The 22,065-nt window shown below is 41.5% G+C and overlaps 1 protein-coding gene across 1 annotated transcript in view; it reads left to right on the top strand.

The window, feature by feature from the left end:
• The first annotated feature begins 723 nt into the window (after positions 1–723).
• The window catches only part of STRIP2 (striatin interacting protein 2), a 41,482-nt gene continuing 20,140 nt past the window's right edge, over positions 724–22,065 (top strand). Inside the window, exons 1-12 of the mRNA XM_072147515.1 lie at positions 724–849; positions 4,993–5,062; positions 5,448–5,522; positions 9,964–10,098; positions 11,211–11,331; positions 12,260–12,328; positions 17,459–17,565; positions 18,353–18,480; positions 18,557–18,736; positions 19,053–19,264; positions 19,924–19,989; positions 20,304–20,367. Of these exons, the coding sequence (XP_072003616.1) occupies positions 811–849; positions 4,993–5,062; positions 5,448–5,522; positions 9,964–10,098; positions 11,211–11,331; positions 12,260–12,328; positions 17,459–17,565; positions 18,353–18,480; positions 18,557–18,736; positions 19,053–19,264; positions 19,924–19,989; positions 20,304–20,367 (1,266 nt within the window). The 5' untranslated portion in view covers positions 724–810. The remainder of the gene's footprint in view (positions 850–4,992; positions 5,063–5,447; positions 5,523–9,963; positions 10,099–11,210; positions 11,332–12,259; positions 12,329–17,458; positions 17,566–18,352; positions 18,481–18,556; positions 18,737–19,052; positions 19,265–19,923; positions 19,990–20,303; positions 20,368–22,065) is intronic.

Below are 22,065 nucleotides of genomic sequence, written 5' to 3'. Positions count from 1 at the left end.
GGCTGTATGTAGCTGTGTTACTGGGGGCGAGGCGGCTGTATGTAGCTGTGTTACTGGGGGCGAGGCGGCTGTATGTAGCTGTGTTACTGGGGGCGAGGCGGCTGTATGTAGCTGTGTTACTGGGGGCGAGGCGGCTGTATGTAGCTGTGTTACTGGGGGCGAGGCGGCTGTATGTAGCTGTGTTACTGGGGGCGAGGCGGCTGTATGTAGCTGTGTTACTGGGGGCGAGGCGGCTGTATGTAGCGGTGTTACTGGGGGCGAGGTGGCTGTATGTAGCGGTGTTACTGGGGATGAGGCGGCTGTACGTAGCGGTGTTACTGCGGGGATAGTGGATAGTGAGCAGGAGGACGTGTATGCACGCTGCACTCAGTGGGGGCCTCCACCACATTTTGCGCCCATGGGCCCCCACCAACCTTAATCCGGCCCTGGGTGGTGCATACAGGTCTATGCAGTCACTCACAGGTGAATACCGCATGGAGCTCCGGGTGACTGAAGGGCGTTATAGGATATTCAGCGGGCACAGGCCGCACTGCTACAGTATGTGTGTGAGACCTGCACCCTCGGCCCCGCTGAGCTCCACACCCCCTACCCACTCAGGTGTCCGGATAACAACACTGCCCACTCATCCTGTCTGGTGACTCCGCCTGCGTATAACTTCTATCCAATCACTGAGAAGAAAAACAAGTTTTTCCTTCCCACCCCCTCACTCTAGCCAATGGGGCAGCGGGCAGAGCAGGGGGCGGTGCCGGTCACCGCCACTATCCAGCACGTGTGTGTCACGGAGCTGTGAGTGACAGCTGCAGAGTCGGCATGGAGGGGAGCTGCAAGGGCAGGAGGAGGGAGCCCGAGGTGAGGAGAGACGACGGGACCCCTATTTAACAAACTACAGGGGGGCACGGAGACAATGTGTGCCTATCAGTAACACGAGGAAGAGGTGGCTGGAGGCGGGGTCATGCTGTGATAAGGGAGGGGGTTCTGGGACTTGTAGTGCCGGAGTAGCAGGCAGGTGTGCCATAGGGTCAAAGTGCAGAAGCTTCTCCATGCTGTGACCCTATCAGCTCCTCCGATCTCACTGTATGTGCTGTGGTCGATTTCCTTAGAAACTCATGGAATGTCACTGTGTGGGAACTCCCCTGAGTTTGAAAAACTTTCTGTGACTTTTGGTGCAGTGTCTTTTTTTTTTTTTTTATTTTAAATGTGAAATTTACCTTTCACCTTTAAAATTGAGAACTGCACCACAACCACCATTCTTAGTGATTTCTGTAGTGGTAGGTTAACCCCTAGTATAGTGCAGTCACCCAGTGTCCTTTCATTTATGTCAGGCCTTATTCACACAACACTAAAATATTTGTTAAAGGGTGAATTTGCACAGTAAGTTTAGAGGGAACCTGTCAGGCTGACCTGGGTCACTAAACCAACCACAGGTCCTATGGTTTAGTGTCCCAAATCACTGTATAAAAAGACATTTGCACTTGCCTAGCAGTGAGTGTGACTGCTGTTGCAGTGCTCCAATGAAGTTGGCATTGCCCATGCGCCATACATACTGTGTGTACTACCCCGGCTTTACTGTGCATGTGCCGTCGGTACAGAGCATGCGCAATAAAGCCAGGGTCGTCTCCCTGCTTCATCCCCCGTTGTAAGTATATATGTTTATTTTTATTATTGCCCTCCACGCCGAGAGCTTATAAAGGCAGATTTGGGACCCTAAACCACAGGTCCATTCGGACCTGTAGTTGGTTTAGAGTCCCAAAACTGGGTGACAGGTCCTCTTTAAAGAGAATCAGTTCTGACTATATAAAACTACAGCCATGTTAAGTAGCAACACTGAACTATAACCTTGTATGTAGCAGCAGGACTGTGAAAAATGCATTTTATATTACAAGATTGTAATATATATATATATATATATATATATATCTATCAAACTTGGAGCACTTACTGGTGTCTGAGATCTCTTCACTGTACTGCTGCACAGCCCCTTCCTTCTGCTATGAGTCACTGCTGTAACAGGCTTCTGTTTGAATACCACAGTAGTTATTCAAGAGGGAGGGGATGTGCTGTGTTTAAAGGTAATCTTGTTAGTGACGTGTTCCTCTCAGTACCCTGATTCCCTTTGCCAAAAGCAATAAACTGTAAGCTCTTGCGAGCAGGGCCATCACTCCTATTGTTTCATATCACTTTGTTTTCACTCTGTAATGTCTTATTTTATTTGTATATGTTCACTATGATTTGCTACAGAATATGATCGTGCTATATAAATAAAGATTATTATTGGTTATTCAATAATTTCCTAATGAGCCAGAAGGGGGATATCACCAAAGCACTTAGTATATGCTTTATCCACTATGAAGGTATATATATATATATATATATATATATATATATATATATATTTTTCACAACTTTATTAACATTGGTGGTAGTTGGTGAACTTACACTGACTGTCATGTGGTTGCTCAACTATGTCAGTGCTGATTCAGAGGAGCTGTAGAGCAGAGGTGTCCAGATGCATGCGATTCTTGCCTCTTCCTGCCATGTGCAGTGCATACCTGAAGCCATCGGATCTCCTCATGTCCTCTTCCCCTGAACATGTTTAATGTTTTAAATATGTTCTACATGTTCAACCTAATTTATGTATGTCCATATATGAATTTCCTTAATTGCATGTATTCCCATGCATGAATTTTATTATTTTATTCACAAAAATATATTATTTTTTTGTGTACAATTCTATAACTTCACGTGTGTGTGTATATTTATTAGTCCTGCTGGTTATTTATTCTGTTAACACATCATTTTAGTCTTTTGGACCTGATGAAGGGAACAGGGCTGGTGACAGCAATGGGCATACCTCGGCAAGTGCCCGGGCCCAGAGCTGCTGGGGGTCCCACATAAGGCTGTACATGGGGGGGGGGGGGGGGGTGAGGGGTGCTGTAACTAATCAATCCATGGGGTGTGAGGGGTGGGACTTACATAAAATTAACAAGACAGGGCTGTTTGGTATGATAAACTATTTAGGGAACAGGGGACTGCTTTTAGTTTCTAAATTGTTAATGCCGGAACGTGAGTTCACTGCAAAGGGGCCTACTGAAACCTGCAGCCGACCCTGGAAGGGAAGGTTTGTTTTGTCCACCATAGCACTCTAATAAACACAGAATTTCTATTTAAAGGGGTATTCCAATTTGGGCATTCACATTTCATCTAATTAATTTGCCATATGTAAACATTTCTTCAGTTGGATGTTAGTAAAAAAAATGTTCCGGTGTGAAGATAATTTCTCATAAAAGCAGCCATGTTATCCCTTAAAAACGAGATGGCTTCCTCGGATACGACCACCTCACATTTTGGCAGCAGTGGCCAGACATGCGCTTTTGAGTCCTGCCTGACCACATGGATTCAGCGATCATTACCACAGGACGGCTGCGTAACATACAGTAACTCCCGGACATTTAATATTCAGAAACTTTTTGTTTCTTTGTGCAATCACCCCAGAGGCAGAGGTGGCCGTATCCAAGGACACAGTCTTGTTTCTAAGGGACCATAAGACTACATTTATGAGAAATTATTTTCACACAGGAACATTTTCTTTTATAACATCTAATTGAAGAAATGTTTATATATATATGGCAGATTAATTAATGTGAATGCCCAAATGAGAATACCCCTTTAACTTTCACGTTTGTATATATCAACCATTCCAATCACAAGTTGTAGTCCAGGAGACGCTGCAGCTCTATACAAAACTATCTAGGACCATCCTCTACAGAATATCTATTACTGGCATCCCAAGTACTCTCATGAGGAACCTTAAAGCAACATGATGTGCTACTACAGAGGAAATTAAGTGTTACACAGTATACGCATTTACCAGGTCCTCCAGTGTCTCTATTCTTTCATGCCAGTGTATATAGATTGATATTGACCAGCTGGTGACTCTATTTTTAGCTTTTTTTTACTGCTGTCTGTTGCACACCCTATTCTGTCATTCTATCCTGTTAACAACATTGGGTTAAGAAATAACAAACCATGAAGTAGTATTTGTATACATAAATTAAAAGTTACACATTCTTCTCTTCAGATCCCGTAGGGTAAATTTCCTTTACAAGTGCTAGTAATAATAATTTATTGTGCAAAAATAAATTGAGTGCTCTCTTCAGAGAGTGCAGCTCGATTTAGGACTCATGCACATGACAGTACTTTTTGTAGCGTGAGCCAGTCGCAAAAACGGCAGCAAATTCAGGGCCCATTAGACTTTTATTTTGCATGGTTATTTTACCCTGTGAATGTTCCAAGAAGACATTTTTAATGGACTTCGGCGGGGTGAGTGTAGGCTCATCTTCCAATGTCCTACGGGCTGCAAACAATGACACGCGCAAAAAGAACATGGCATGTGCCTGTTACCAGGCCTCTTACATGAATAACTCCCTCCCAGTCTCATGGTCACACGATGTTGGGTCATCATATTATAACAAATGACCTAATGATGCTACTTTCTGCTTCAGTTTTAAAACAATCTGCAAGTAGGGAAACAGAAGATATAATAGTATTTTTATGTGTGTATAGTGTGCATTAATGTTTCTATAGATAACCCTGATCTAAGACTACAACCTGGGTGTTTCCTTTCTTATTTTGGGATTGTTTTCTACCCTTTCCATATGGGGTTTTCTGCCTTTGAGGAATACCCCTGAAAGGGCAGTGTTTGGAGGACATAGAAGAAAATGCAATACTCATTATGGAGGGTTCACAGGTTCCCTGGTGCTTCTGCTCCCTTTCTTCCATCAATTACATCACGTTCGCCACAGCTAATACCCAGCAACCAGGAATGTGATTCCATTATTGGCAACTCACTGGAGAGGAAGAATGGACAGTCACTCCAGGAGACTCTTGCAACCTCCATTACTTCATAAGCAGAAAACTCCATTTAATATCATTAGAAAAAGGGATTTAGCCTGTTTACCTGTTTTTTTTTTTTTTTTTTTTCCTTGTCTGCAGGGCTCCCTAGACTGCCCAAGTCTGGAGTTTGAGTACAATGATTCTGACCACTTGTCGGCAGAGCTATCAGGTAAATACATAGCAATTGTTGGGTATCAGGCTACAAACCAGATCTTTTGGCAGTCCCATAGAAGTGTAGGGAGTTTTGGTCAAGCTTTCCCTCCAGTGTTTAATTGGCATGGGGCCGTTCAGGGGGTTTGTCGGTCCGTAGACATTGCTATTCCAGTCCGAGTTTGTAGCTTGGGCAGTCTTTTCTACTTTCATCAGCAACTGAGCAGACCTCACATGCCAACGACTCATAGGTCCGTTGTATACGGTCCAGAATCATCATACATATAATTAAAGCTAAATAGACAAGTAAAACCATATTTTCTTGTGTGTGTGTGTTTTGTTTATTCATCAAAATGTTCAAAATTTGGTTAAAAGTTTACATTCCGATCTTATTGTCATTGTAGAACTGTACAGCTACACGGAGGAGCCAGATCTGATTCTTAACCGCAGGTGTTTTGAAGAAAGGTTTAGACTTCAAGGTAATGTTTGATAATGTAGACGTGGCTCTGAGCGCTTTCTGAACAGTTGTATTTACCATTCATCTAGATCAGGGTTGCACAACCCGCAAGCCACATGGAGCACGTGCACTGCTGCTCACAGAGACCAGTGAATCAATGATGGCGGCACTCATTGGTGCAGGAGGCCAGAAAGTAGGTCTGCACTCCTGCTCTGCCCTGGCTTCTGACACAGGCTGCATTTTGCAGTCGTCAGGATTCAGGGAGGCCGGGCCCAGAGCAAGAGGGGACCCAAGGGGTGAGTACATGTAAGCAAGCTGTTGTGAACTCACAGCTCGGCTGCTCTCTGGCTCTAGGAGATGCACTGCCCTGGGTCGTTATACCGGCAGGTAGAACCACCATCAGAACCCTTAGCAGTGCAGCAGGAAAGGGAAGAGAAGCCTTTAGAGAGAGAATTTGTTTTTTATTATTATTATTACATCTAGTGTTAACACCTTTGTAAGACTCCCGCAGTTAGCGCTCAGCTCTGTACTAGTACGGTGCAAGCGTACTGTGTAGATTGCGTATCACCATGTCACATGACCTGGTGATACTGCCATGACACTTGGGTGACTGAAGAAGGAGAACCTCCCGCTGACCTCAGCTTGTGGGGATGATGTCCCCTTTTACCTCTCCTTCTCCACTTCTTCCAATGACCTTGAAGAACCTACGAGAAGGCGCTGTAGGGTTTACACTGGAGAAATGTCTGGGACATCTGCGGGAGAAATGGCTGTGACCCCACATGGGTAGCCCCATATAATTATGCTCCTTGGGTTCCAGACATTACGGGGCCAACCTGGAATGAAATTTGACACTCAGAACTGTGGACTTTTAAAAATATTTTTTTGATGAGGAGCGATTAAATTTAATTGTATTTCAGACAAATCTCTAGGCAACACAATATATTGCCCCAAACCCTACTTTAATTTATGCACAACCCCACCAGTGAACCACTGTCACTGCAGAAGTTATGGGGCATAATACTACGTATGGGGCTAGTAAATAAGTAATTATTCAGGGACTACTGGAGCACAGACATTCTATATCATACCCCAATGGTGCGCATGGCGAAGTTGTGTTTTTGTATTATCCTGACAACACACAGTGCTGACCCAGTGATGACGCCAGTTATAATCATTTGTTTAAGGTCAGGCCCATATTAGACCATTTTAGTGCCAAGTTTGCCTAGGCATATACCCCCGCAAAACATGTGGCCATAGACAAGTCCCTGGTACAGTTGAAAGGGTTACTTCAATTCCACCAGTACCTGCCCAATATGAGGGCACGGTATGGTGTGAAGATGTAAGTACACCTTGATGTACTTTCACACAGCTTGTGTGAGTCCAGAGTGTATGAAGGGAAGGACTCCACTATAGTGCCCCCAGAATGCCCCCCTCCTTCCTGGGTGTTACTGCGAAATGGGCCAGGGCTATTACCACTACTTGAATAGTTCAGTGTTGGTGTAGAAATTGTCCAAGTGTCTCGCTTCCAGAAATACTGCGGCTTGCGGCACTCTACACAGAAATCTCCCTAAGTTGCTGCTTGAGCAAAAACTTTGAAGCTGCAAAAAACTGGCACTATGCAACAACTCTGTATTTTGTGTTAATACAAAGATAAGCAAGAGGTCCTTGTATTAACAACAATACATGGGCACAACAGCACCCCTGTCCCAGTACGAGGTACCAGAACAGAAACCCCCAAACCCAACTGCATATTGGACTATAATAATTACATGGGAGGGTTTGACTTGACGGACCTGGGTTCTTCAGCCATACAACGCCATGCGGAAGGCAAGGGTGTGGTACAAGAACCTGGCTGTGCACATCATTCAAATAGCACTGTATAATTTTTGCCTGTTGTATCGATGTGGATGAGGGGAATTTCCTGGATTTTCAAGAGGTGGTGATTAAGTATTTTCTTTTTGGAGACCAGGAAGGGGGGAGTGCCAGCACTTCTGGAAACGAGGCCACAGATTTTGTACCAGGGCAGCACTTTCTAGGAGAAGTTCCCCAATCTGCCAAGAATGGAAGGACACAAAAAAGATGCTGGGTGTGCTCCAAAAAAAAGGCATTCGGAAGGACACCATTTACCATTGTGAAAGATGCCCGAAAAAGCAGGACTATGTATATTAGATTATGGCCATCATGTTGGGGGTTAAAATGCTCACCACAGCCCTATATAAATTCATTGAGTAGTGTATTTTCCAAAATTGTGTTATTTTGGGGGAGTTTCTGTTGTACTGGTACTTTAGGGGCTTTTCAAGCACGCTGTGGCACCATAAACATTTGTAGCCAAATTGGCCTGCCAAAAATCCAATAGCACTAACTACGTTCTGGACACCGCTGTGCGGCCAAACAGCAGTTGACATCCACATTTCAGGTATTGACGTACTCGGAAGATGCAGGCCAAAAATTTTGGGATGTATATTTACCTCTAATACCTTCTGAATATGTACATTTTATGGCTAAATAAGAATATTCTAATACAAAAATTGAAATGAAAAATTTTCACTTTATTTTTGTTTGATTCTTGAAAGAATTAAAGGGTTAACATATCCCCAAATGTTGATTTGAATAGTTTGAGATGTTTTGTTCAAAAAATTGTGTTGCTTGTGGGGTTTTATAGTAAATAAGCCTTTATAGGGCACTTCCAAACTGAGGTCACCAAAAATGTAGTTTTTTTTCAAATCTCTTGCTACTAAAACTATAAACCTTCTTCTCACATCCATAAAAAAAAAATAATTATGAAAAGACAAATGGCAAAAGTTTTGACTTTTTATCTTTTTCCCTAAATTATTGAATTTTTACCCCCCAAAAAACTGATCTACTAACATAAACTACAATCTCAAAATCTGAAAAGTTATAACCACAGGAAGAGACATTGGTCATATTTAAAAAAAAAAGGGGGGGGGGGCTGAACATTAACGTACAAACTGACTACGCCCTTAAGGGGTTAAAGGGCTGTGGTATTATACCTCTACTCTGAGGGCCTCCACTATCATACGTCTGCTCTGGGGGTTCCGCTATTATACGTCTGCTCTGGGGGTTCCGCTATTATACGTCTGCTCTGGGGGGTTCCGCTATTATACGTCTGCTCTGGGGGGTTCCGCTATTATACGTCTGCTCTGGGGGGTTCCGCTATTATACGTCTGCTCTGGGGGGTTCCGCTATTATACGTCTGCTCTGGGGGGTTCCGCTATTATACGTCTGCTCTGGGGGTTTCCGCTATTATACGTCTGCTCTGGGGGTTTCCGCTATTATACGTCTGCTCTGGGGGTTTCCGCTATTATACGTCTGCTCTGGGGGTTTCCGCTATTATACGTGTGCTCTGGGGGTTTCCGCTATTATACGTCTGCTCTGGGGGTTTCCGCTATTATACGTCTGCTCTGGGGGTTTCCGCTATTATACGTCTGCTCTGGGGGTTTCCGCTATTATACGTCTGCTCTGGGGGTTTCCGCTATTATACGTCTGCTCTGGGGGTTTCCGCTATTATACGTCTGCTCTGGGGGTTTCCGCTATTATACGTCTGCTCTGGGGGTTTCCGCTATTATACGTCTGCTCTGGGGGTTTCCGCTATTATACGTCTGCTCTGGGGGTTTCCGCTATTATACGTCTGCTCTGGGGGTTTCCGCTATTATACGTCTGCTCTGTCGGTTTCCGCTATTATACGTCTGCTCTGACCTTTGAACTGATAAAGACTGTGCACCCATGATCTAGATCAAACCTGGGTAGTGTAAGGTCCACGGGCCACATCCGGCCCTCTAACTATCTGTGATTGGCCCGTGTGAGCTCATTGAAAAATTTGATCTCCCCTCCCTGTCATTAATTATTCAATTACTGTTCTCCATATTTTCATTCAGAATGTTAGGAAATGGCTGGGAAGAGGGGTGAGGTTACAGTTTTTTAAATGTAGTCAAAGGTTATACAGGCAGTTCCCGGGTTACGTACAAGATAGGTTATGTTTTTTTCTCAAGTTTAATTTGTTTGTAAGTCTGAACTGTATATTTTATAATTGTAGCCCCAGCCAATGTTTTTTGGTCTCTGAGACAATTGAACTTTAAAAATGTTGAATTCTCATAAGAACCAGGATTAACAATGAAGCTTGATTGCAGACACCTTTGATAACTGTTGTAGCTGTTTACTGTAGCCTAAGGCAAAAGTACAGCGGTCCGTTTATAACTAGGGGTCTTCTGTAAGTCGGGTGTGTGAGGTGCCATGGAGGAACAAAGCAATAGAGTGTGTCAGTCAATCAGTGAATACAGTATATAGGCATTGGATAGAACCGAGTCAAGTGTACAGTATTAGTCTGGCCCTCTAAAACCATTCTCATTTCTCATGTGACTTCATGGGAAAATTAAATGCTCACCCCTGATCTAGGTGGACATGGTGGCTCATTAGATCTGATTCAATCCAAATCCTTCTTCCAGGAGGGGAGGTCAGATGGATAACTTTGGATCCTGCACAGCACAGAACTCATGTCATGCGCCTCCTTGATGAATTGGAGGTGGTGGTCAGGGAGAAGAGACTCTCTGCTGCCAGAGCCATTCTGTACTTGGCACAAGGTGAGCACTTGAAGTTGCTTCTACTTCCTGTGGTGAGTAGTTCCTTACTTGTCTCTGTTACTTAGCACTCCATACTAAACATCAGTTCTTTAAGGTTCCCTGGACATGCAACAGATTTTGGTGCTGAAAATCTCCAGTATAATAAAGTAGCAGTGTAATGGATTAAAATTTTATGTGTAGTATGTCTATTTTTTATGCTGATTCTGCTATGTAATTCAACATGAATGTGTTTGGAAAAAGTAATATAGACAATGGGGCAGATTTATCAAGCTGTCTGAAAGTCAGAATATTTCTAGTTGCCCATGGCAACCAATCACAGCTCAGCTTTCATTTTACCAGTGCTCATGAATATTTTAAAGGGAAGCTGTGATTGGTTGCCATGGGCAACTAGAAATATTCGGACAGCGTTTCAGACAGCTTGATAAATCTGCCCCAGTGTGTTTCTTTTCTGTGCGTTAATTGTTGCTCATTGTGGGGAAAAAATGTTACTTTTCTTGTGCGTCCTTTTTTTACATACGGTTTTTTGTTACCTTGATGTCTATGGGGGAGCAAAAACTTTGCATGAAATATGCACCATGATGTGGATTTGATGCCAAATTTTGCTTGAAATTATTATGTTACATCAAACGGGTAAAAAAAAAAACATATTCAGAAAATCTGCCCAAAATAAGTTCATAAAACACTTAATAGAAAAATCTGTAACGTACATAAAAATCGCGCCTATTGGATTCGGAATTTTCCACATGACAAAATCTTGGGATTTTACTATGGGCAACAAGCAGCAAAGGATGTTCCTGTTTTAAACTACTTTGATTCATCCGTCTAGCAGAACAGGAATGGTAGGAACTTGAATTCTACTTTCCTATCTATAGGTTTGATTTCAATTCTCTCTAAGCTGGTGGTCAGACACTAGCACCTCTTAGAAATTTTAGAGTGAAAGTCACATTATCAGAGGGAATGAGGATTAAATTACAAAGTTTCATATTTCCAGTTGTACTATTGATTTATGCCACATTATGAAAATTAGTGCATTAAAACTCATGCTTCATTCAGGGCATCTTTAATCAGGATTTCTTCTATCATTTGACTTCTATCATTTGTTTCTGGACCAGGTGTGTTCGGGGAGTGTGAAACTGAATCAGATGTTCTACGCTGGTCCCGCTATAACTGTTTCCTTCTGTATCAGACGGGAACATTTGCTGTTTTCCTGGAATTGCTGAACATGGAGATTGCGTATGTCTATGTGTGATATTTAATTTCTGTAATTGTCTGATAATTTAACCACTTTGATCCCGTTGTTAAGGTTCTGGAGCTTCATCTATCTTGTAGTTATGACATATCTTGTGTGCCATAAATATTAAACACTCCTTCAAGGTACAATGAAAAGATTTCTACCTGTTTATGTGTTCAACCACTACTGAGTTTGGCTCACGATTACTGATCACAAACTGAGATATAAAGTAGCCAATTTTAATGACGTTACCGATCCCGTGAGAAAGCTACTGACTTGATCGGTAGACTATTTATGCTATTTAGTTTTACTGTTGACATATTAAGCATTGATTTAGTTACATGACTACTTTAGAAATATATTTTGATCGCATATCCTATTGTATTTTGATCACCAATGAGTCTTTGGCAATGCATTGTGAAAGTATCTTTGACATCCTCAAAAAAGGTGCTATAAAGCCGTAGGGGGAATTTATCCAGAGCGTGTGCAAGTCTTGATATCCCATCCCAACCTCCTTGCCGGTGCTTGTTGTTCCAGACATATTAAGAAGTTCTGGACTGATTAATTGGTCCTGTCTGCTGTAACCTGCATTAGGAACCTATAGTATCGCTAAAGTAAATGCATTGGGCCTCATTATGGCATGGAGGTGAATTATGACTTTTTCATTTATTGGAAGCCAAAAAACTTGCTTGATAAACTCCCCTCATGGAATTCAAAGAGGGTGCACTTAATTTTCCTGACGACTATCATTCCGGCTTTACGCTACATGGCCAGCTGCAGTATGCTGTTCAGAAGCAAATGTTTAGGCAACGTTGCTTTTTCTCTAGTATCTTATTTTCTAGTATCTTATTTTCTAGTATCTTATTTTTCTGCTTTTGCTTAAGGATCCAAACTCTCATTATCACAATATAATATTTTTTTTGTTTCCAGGAACAGCCAGGCCTGCAGCAAGGCTTTGAGAAAACCGGCTCTTTCATTAGCTGACAGCACTGAGCTCAGGTAATACAGATTACAGCTATGTATACTTTTAAACACGTTCTGTTTAAATACATGTATTTTGAGAAAAAAAAAAAGGGATTTTCCGGTAGGTTTGTGTTATTGAATTCTATGGCTTGTATATAATGTGGTGAAATGCAGGCTTCTCATTCCTGCCCTTTCCTTATTCAGTCAGACGAGCCCTACGATGTGTGTGTGCAAATTGTTAAAAAAAATGATCAAAGAAACCGTAAAAGCAAATGTAAGAAACCTTAACCCCTTCCCGACATTTGACGTAATAGTACTGCATCGCGGGAGGTGCGTTCCCGCAAAATGCAGTACTATTACGTCAAGCTTCTGGCCCCGGCTCCTGAACGGAGCCGGGGCCAGAAGCTGCGGGTGTCGGCTATATGTTATAGCTGACACCCGCCTCTAACACCCGCGATCGGAGATTTCTCCGATCGCAGGTGTTAACCCCTAACACGCCGCGGTCGCGCTGACCGCGGTGTGTTAGAGGCATTTAAAGTTATTTGAAGCTGAATCGGACCCCCCCGCGGCGCTTACCGGGGGGGTCCGCTCCTCCGATCGCAGCCCCGGGACTGCCGGTGCCCGGGGCTGCGCGATCCTCCTCTCGGTGCCGGGTCCGTGCCTTCTGGCAGGACCCGGCTGTAAGACACTGGGCATGCGCAGCATGCTCAGTGTCTTACATTACACAGTGCAATACATCTGTATTGCACTGTGTAACCTGTAAAAAAGTTTGAACAAGTGATCAGAAGATCACTTGTTCAAGCTTAGATGTCAGTAACTGTAAGAAAAGGAAAAATAAATAAATAAAGGTTTTTTACAGTAAAAATAAATAATAAAAGAAAGTGAAAGTCCCCCCAAACACCACATTTCCCTTTACACAAGTAATAAAGTATAAAAAACACTAAATCACGAAAAAACCCCACTTATTTGGTATCGCCGCGTCCGTAACAATCTGTACAATAAATCCTAATCATAATTGGACCCGCTCGGTGAACGTGGTAAAAAAAAAACCAAAAACTTGCCAAAAATTAAAACTTTTTATCAAATTGCTTTACAAAAAATGTTCTAAAAAGTGATCCGAAAAAGTTACAAGCACCAAAATGATACCAATAAAAAGAGCAACTTGTCACGCAAAAAATAAGCTTACAACCAGCTCCGTAAACCAAAAAATACTATAATTATGCCACTATAAAAATGGAAATACTAAAACAAATGCAATTTTTTCTATTCTAGTTTTCCTTCAATAAAATTGGACAAATAAAAATAAAACTATATAAATGAGGTATCGCCGTAATCGTAGTGATCCGTAGAATAAAGATAATATATTATTGTTATGCTACAGTGAACAACCCCCCAAAAAAATGCTAAAAATCCAAAACAAGAATTGATGATTTTATTTTCCTCCACACGTAAAAAGTTAATAAAATTTCTTCAATAAGCTAAAAACCCACTAAAATTACGTTTTTTTTTTACAGTGCATCTCGTCTCGCAAAAAATAAGCCCTTATTTGTCTAAATTGCTTAAAAAATAAATAAAGATTGTATAGCCTATTCCCAACGAGCGTTGTTATAGAACGGTGCGGCGGGTAGTGACTTTCCAACACCGGTCAGGGTAAGACGGCGCTGTTCACTGATTGGGGTAAGACGGCGGTTGTTCCTGACAGCCATCCATCCTGCCCCATGGACCAGAAGGGTTACATCCCCCCCACACACCCCCAGTTTATTATCGCTGCTACTGGCTCATCAATTCAGACGAGCCGATAGCAGCGAATTTACTTATGACGTCAGTAATACCGGTCACCATGTCTGTAGACACGGTGATCGGGGCAGGGTGGCGGCTGTTCCTGACAGCCACCAATTTTGCCTTGCGGTCCAGAGGGGTTTTGTTGCCCCCCTCTGTCCATGTTTGCCGCTATTTGCTGGTCGATTTGGTCCAGCCAAAAGCAGCAATATTCGTCACAATGGGCATCGCTAGGGTGAATAAAAGCAACACTTGGCGATAATTTCCCTACTAAAACGAAGATTTGGTACAAAAGCGCTGGCCGTGCACATTGTACAGATTACGCTGTACAACTCTTACCAGCTGTTCCAATGTGCAGGTCCTGCCGTATCATTTCTCTGTTTTCAAGAGGAAGATATTAGGAAACTAATATTGGGACAAGAAGGACGGAGCCCCTGTACCTCTGGTTTAGATGTTCCTGTGTTTTGCCAGGACAGCATTTTCCCGGTGAATTCTGCTGCTTCTAATGGTAGGACTCAATAAAGAGTCTGTTCCAAAAGAGAAGTTAGGATGGACACTACATACTACTAAGAGACCTGCGACAACTCCAGAGTGACAAAAGTTTAGTTGGTCCCTTGATATATTCTACCTCCTTATACACTAGACATTCACAATTCACGCCCAACCTATTGTGAATTAATTTCGGTAAAATGAATAATTGTAACAACTGTTATGTCCCGTTGCTCCCTATACCCCTCCATTATTTCATAAGGGGCGCCACATAACGGGCACTGAACTTTCCAGAAATAATTGAAATTTCCATCTTGGACTCCATTGCACATCATATTTGGAAACCACCTATATGTTCAAAATGCTCATTTCACCACGTGTATTACCCTACACCACATATTACACCTTGCTATATTCCCCAAGGGGTGTACATTCAACAATTGGGGTCACTTTTCGGGTTTTCCTCTGTTTTGGTACCACTACGGCTCTCCAAATGTATCCTGACACATGTGAAGGATTTCTGTAAAATTTGGCCTCTAAAAGACAAACATTCCTCTTTTCCTCTACTGTGCGCCCATAAAGCATTTTATATGCACATGTGGGGTACTTCTACACTCGGGAGAAATAGGTTTACACCTTTTTTGGGGTTATTTAATATATTATCCCTTGTGGCTTACATAAATTAGGGGTAAAGTGACATTTATAGGAAAATTTTCACCTTTTTAATGTTTAGTGCCTAATTGGATCATTCACCTGTAGGGGCAAATACATATATTACACATTGCAAAATTCTCTAAGGGGTGTGCATTCAAAGATTAGGGTCACTTTTCGGATTCTTATCTGTTTTATACCGCTAGGGTTCTCCAAATGCATGTCAAACATTTCTGTCAAATTTGGCTTCTAAAAGGCAAACATCCCCCTTTCCTTTTACTGTGCGCCCATACAACATTTTATATACACATGTGGGGTACTTCTACACTCGAGAGAAATAGGTTTACACATTTTGAGGGGTTATTACATTTTTTTATCCCTTGTGGCTATATAAAATTAGGAGTAAAATTACCTTTATAAGAAAATGTTCACCTTTTATCTATTTAAGCCCTAATTAAATCAAAAACCTTTATGGACAAATACACATATTACACCTTGCTAAATTCTCTAAGGGGTGTACTTTCCAAAATGGTGATACTTGTTGGGGTTCCGCTCTGTTTTGGTACCACTACGGCTCTCTAAATGCATCCTGACACATGTAAAGGATGTCTGTCAAATTTGGCTTCTAAAAGGCCAACGCCCCTCTTTCCCTTCTGAGCTTCACTGCGTACCCATACAACATTTTATTTGCATGTGTGGGGCAATTTTATACTCGGGAGAAATGCTAGTACACATTTTTTGGGGTTGTTTCATCTTTAATGCCTTATGGGATACAAAAATTAGCCGTAAAAGTGACTTTTTTGGGAAAATGTTCACCTTTTTCCTTTTAGGGACCTAATTGAAGCAAACACCTGTAGGGGAAAATACACATATTACACCTTGCTAAATTCTCCAAAGGGTGCACTTTCCAAAATGGTGACACTTGTTGGGGTTCCCCTCTGTTTTGGTACCACTAGGGCTCTCCAAATGCATCCTGACACATGTAAAGGATGATTGTCAAATCTGGCTTCTAAAAGGCCAAAGCCCCTCTTTCCCTTCGGAGCCCTACTGTGCACCCATACAACACTTTATATGCAAAAGTGGTGCAGTTCTGTGCTTAGGAGAAATAGTTTTACACATTTATGGGGTTGTTTTATCTTTTATCCCTTGTGGCTTACAAAAATTTGGGGTAAAAGTGACTTTTTTGAGAAAATTTTAACCTTTTTTCCCTTTTGGGGCCTAATTGAATCAAACACCTGTTGGGGCAAATACACAAATTACACGTTGCTAAACTCTCCAAGGGGTGTACTTTCCAAAATGGTGTCTCATGTTGGGGCTTTCCTCTGTTTTGGTACCACTATGGCTCTCCAAATGCATCCTGACACATGTAAACTTTTTCAGCCATATTTGCCCTGCAAAAACTAAACAACGCTCTTTCCATTCCAAGTGCCCCCCTGTGTCCGTACAGCAGGGTACAGTGACAAAATGGGTATTGGCATACTCAAGAGGAATTGCCCTCAACATTGTAAAATGCATTTTCCTTTTTAACCCATTGTGAAGGTGCAAATTTTAGTGTTCAATGAATCTATAGTAAGATAAAATTACATTTCTCTAATTTCACTTTCATTTATCTTTCACGCTCATGAAACGCTCAAAGGGTTAACAAAATTCCCAAAGGTTGTTTTGAATATTTTGAGGGGTGTAGTTTCTAAAATGGTGTCATTTGTGGGGGTTTTCTGTCATGTGGGCCTTATAAAGTCACTTCTAACTAAATTGACCCTCCAAAAGTAGGTTTTGATGATTTTCGTGAAAATCTGAAAAATTGCACCTAAAGTTATAAGCCTCCTAACATCCAAAATAAAGGAAAAGATGTTTGAAAAATGATGCCAAGTTAAAGCAGACATATGGAAAATGTTAGTTATCAAGTTATTTTAGTGATATGACCAACTTTCCAAAAAGTAGAAAATTTTGAATTTGGAAAACATTGTTTTTTTCAAAATTTTTGCCAAATTTCCATTTATTTCATAAATAAATACTAAATATATTTATTAAATTTCTCAACCAGCATGAAGTACAATCTCAAAATCAACTGGATATGTTAAAGCGTTCCAAATTTATAACCACTTAAATAGACACATGTCAGATTTTAAAAAATGGTCCGTGTCAGGAAGGTGAAAAGTGGCTTCAGCGTTAAGGGGTTAAATGAGAATGCTTCTTTTTTCAGCATTTATTGAAGGCTGTTTTGTTATTCTCTATTTCTTCTTTTAGGGTGTTTTTAAGTGTTATGTATCTCCTGGTGGAGAACATAAGGCAGCAGTTACCAGAAGATGACACAGAATGGAAAACCCAGAGGGAGACTTTCCGCTCAGAACTTGGTGAGTACCTGAGAGACAGCTGATTTCCATCATAAATTAAATATCACAATTGTACCATTAGAAGAAAGACAAAAGGAAGTATGTATAAAGGCCAAAAACTATATACAAAAAATGTTTATGTCATTGCAAAGTACCAAAGAAGACACAGTTTAAAAACATCTAAAAAGGACCCCTGAGGAAGTTGCTGCTTGCGACGGAACGCATGGGGCATTCCTACACATTGCCTTTCATATATTTAGCCTGACTGTGCCTCGTTAACAACCATTGTTTGGTAACTATACATAGATACGGAGTGTCAGATTCCTGGAGGTTCTGCCATCATTTCCATGTATTACATACATTTATGTGTGGTGACTTTTAAATACTTCTCTGTGCACCCGTTTTTGATTTATGGGGCATTTGGCAATAATTACTAGGTTTGTTTTATTTATGCAATGTGATATATCGACTTATCAGGGTCTGATACAGTGGTCTTCATAACATGTACTGGTGTACTTTTTAGATGTTTTTAAACTGTGTCTTGTTTGGTACTTTGCAATGAAATAAACATTTTTTTGTATATAGTTTTTGGCCTTTTATACACACTTCCTTTTGTCTTTCTTCTAATGGATCAATAGTTGCTTTAGTGTTTGGGCCTGTTTACATTATAGATAATATTTGGAGATATTGAGCTGTGCAGGTTTCTTTTTTGTGTATTAAAATTGTACCATTAGAATTATTGGTAGATCACATTGGATTATATTTATCCTATAGTTTTTCTGATGGGGTCTGTGTTTATATATTCAAGCTTTCCCATGTAATGGTGAAGAACCATTTGCTCATCTCCTTTTTACAATGGTAACCAAGTTCTGCAGCGGTCACTCTCCTCATTTTCCTATGAAAAAGGTCCTTCTCTTGCTTTGGAAAGTTCTACTGGTATGTTCCTACCGTCACTTATTCTTTGACACACTGCATGGTTTTAATGTACATTCTAATTAAATGTATGTATCAGTTCACACTAGGAGGATTCTCAGAGCTACAGAGTGCTAAGGAGCAGAAGAGAGCAGAAGTGGGGCTTCCTCCATTATCTGAAGACTGCATTCAGGTGGTGAAGAACATGAAAGCTACAGCTCCGCCATCGTATGGCATTGAACTAGGGGAACCGCAGAAACGTGGGCGACGCAGCCGCAAGGTATGGCTTTGTTCAGGTTGTTAAAATGAACCGCCAGGATCACAAAAATAGCACAAGAGTCCATGGTTTGTATTTGGCATCTCAGCAAAGATGCAATACCCTGCCCAATTCATGGACAGATGTGGTGTTGTTTCTAGGAGAAAGCAGCCATGTTTTACTAATGCTGGACAATTCCTTGGAGTAAAACTTTATCTTCTCTGCATTTCTCTCCTAGAGTTACTGTGTCGGTTTTATAAATCAACGAGATGACTCAAAGTGGCTAAGGCTTTCTGTTATTAATATCTGTCCTGCCTGCTTCATTATTTTCTATATGCAGGACAGCCTTGATTTATACAATGAAAAGGATCCTTTTAAGAGTGAAGAGTGTACTGGAGCTGAAGAGGAAGAGACAGAGGATTCAGAAAACATGATGGACACAGAGTCTGATATTCAGGAAAGGGATCTTATGTCACAGCCTTTGTCTGCCCTGAGGAGTAATATGGAAAGGGTGTACTTTCCTAAGGGCTTGCCTTGGGCACCTAAAGTAAGGTATGGCAACTACTGTATAATTGTGTCACGCAGAAAATAATGTGTCCGTGGATTTGAAGGGTTTTCTCACACATACCAGCCCAATTTTTATCAGCTTCTTTAACAGGGTAGGGAAGGTCTACGAATAAATAGTGTGGATTTACATGCTCATCATTGAAATGTAAGGGCTGCTATATAAAACAGATTGGAAAGAGCTGGATGAAGCTGCCATTTACATGGAGACTTTCCATTCTTTTACAGTTAGGATTAAAACATTTAAAGGGCTGCCTAAACAAGACAACCCATTTTCTGAAGAAAGACATTCCACGTCTGTAATAGCCTTGAAAATCGCTGTGTGATAACTGTGTCAAGTAATTGGATCTTGTTCAGCCTTTCAGCCTTTCAGCAGCACTGCATCCCATTAGTGAATATGTTGGGCCTCCACCAATCCAATATTGATGATCTACTGTAAAGTTAACTCACGAAATCTTAATTCTAGACAATTTTAGAAAAAGAAGCTGGGTCATGCCATATTTAACCCATTGTTTAACAAGTTCTCATACAGTGCTGCATCTTGAAAGGGCTAAGGTTATTATGTACTAAAAAAAACCTTACATATAAGTGGCATCTTATTTATAGATTTATTATACAGCATATTGTGTCTTTCTGTTTTCCTTCAGACAGAAAGACATTGAAGATTTCCTGGAGATGAGTCGGAACAAGTTCATTGGGTTCACTCTAGGACAGTGCGTATTGGTATAAATAAGTTGTACTTTGTCTACTATTTTAGATATGCTATAAAAGTTTGATCACCTCACTAGCATGGGAATCTAAGGTCAAGTTCTTGGCAGAAAAGAGGCAAGTGATGTAAGAGATGTACTCTTATTTACAATAATTAATATACATGGATAGGGCTAACTAGTTGTTATGCCATATAAGAATAGAGAAATTGTATAATATTAAAATAAAACCTAGAGATACAGTAGGATACATCTATTTTATTTGCTTTTGCTTCATGTATGTAAGTAACCTTTTTCTCTTCTACCTGCTTCTTGATCAGTGACATTGACACATTGGTGGGACTACCACGTCCTATCCACGAGAGTGTAAAAACCTTAAAGCAGGTAAAACAATCACTTATCTGTATAATTATGACTGTGTACAAAACTTAGACAGTTATTTGGTGATATTATTGCAGTTCAAGTCACATGTAGTCTTTCCTGATCATATATCCTGTAATATCCTGTATTATCCTGTATAATATCCTGTATTAATACAGACTGTCTGTCTGTATTCCTACTGCTCTCAGAAATATTTACCATGGAGGCATATAAAGTCTGAGGTTAGAATGTATGGCCCTGAACTTCTGCTTCCTGACATGAGATCAGAGCCTAGAATTGCCTTCCACTATGGCAGTAAAGGCGAACCTTTTGTGCCTGAATTACAACCAAAACCCACTTATTTATTTCAAAGTGCCAACCAGGGCAATACAAAATGAAATTTACATAAATATATACCAGCATTAAACGTACTGCACAAATGGCCTGGTCCATCCCGATCTTATTCCTGGCAAACTCCTCATAGTTTCTTTCTTCATCAGGTAGAGAACATCATTGCAACTTCTCACAGCTATGACTTATCACTCCAGAATTTGCTACCCTGGTGACTTTCCCTAGATAACATCTGTGTGCATCTCAAATGACAAATATGTGCCCACTGCTTCTACAGATAATACACAGTGATCCCTCAATATTTTATAATATATACTACCATATAGTTTCCGCCCCATTATATTTAACACCAGAACCTCCTAATTAATTTAAATAGCATAGTACCCTCAGTATAAAGGTAGCCCAGGCCAGCACATGTCCCCAGTATAAAGGTAGCCCATGCCAGCACATGTCCCCAGTATATAGGTAGCCCAGGCCAGCACATGTTCCCAGTATAAAGGTAGCCCAGGCCAGCACATGTCCCCAGTATATAGGTAGCCCAGGCCAGCACATGTTCCCAGTATATAGGTAGCCCAGGCCAGCACATGTCATCAGTGTATATAGGTAGCCCAGGCCAGCACATGTTCCCAGTATAAAGAGGGCTCAGGCCAGCACATGCTGCCATTACATATGCAGTACAGCATAAAAAAATAACCTGCATAATAGCCTACCTGTACTCCCTGAAGCCTCCTCCTCGCTCCCCTGTTCTTCTCTTCCAGGATGCTGGCAGCATGATGTTACAGATGTTTTCTCTATGACCCAGGCAGCAATGATGACGTCATTACTTAGGCGACAGCACTATCTGGGTTAAACAAGAGGACACAGGGAGCAGTAACATTGCTTCCTGCATCCAGGAACCAGCTGTGCATCTGGGGGCTGAATCCCTAGACAATCGCATTCCCTGGCCTATCCTGCAGTAAACTATTGCTAACTGCTCTGCCACAGCTTTAAAGGTAATCTGTCACCACACTAACCCCCCTCCAAGCCCACAAACAGTATCTTATTCTGTAATATGTACGACCCCTAGAGGTGTTTTTGGCATATTTCTAGTTTGTAGCATGAATAAAAAATCATCTTTTATTCTTTTGTATGATGCAGTTAGGCAGGTCAGTTTGCTCTGCTCACTTCATGCATTAGGCTCAGCCCTGCCTTCTAGATCTAGGCAGGGCTGGGACACCAGATGCATGGAGTGGGCAGAGCAGACTCACAGCAGGAGGCGGGGGTTGCGCGACTGCAGAGGAGGCGGGGGTTGCGCGACTGCAGAGGAGGCGGGGGTTGCGCGACTGCAGAGGAGGCGGGGGTTGCGCGACTGCAGAGGAGGCGGGGGTTGCG

This window comes from Engystomops pustulosus, chromosome 4, assembly GCF_040894005.1.
Source record: "Engystomops pustulosus chromosome 4, aEngPut4.maternal, whole genome shotgun sequence".
NCBI lineage: Eukaryota > Metazoa > Chordata > Amphibia > Anura > Leptodactylidae > Engystomops > Engystomops pustulosus.
The sequence above is the reverse complement of the archived record's forward strand: the minus strand, read 5'-3'. Positions and strand labels throughout refer to the sequence as shown.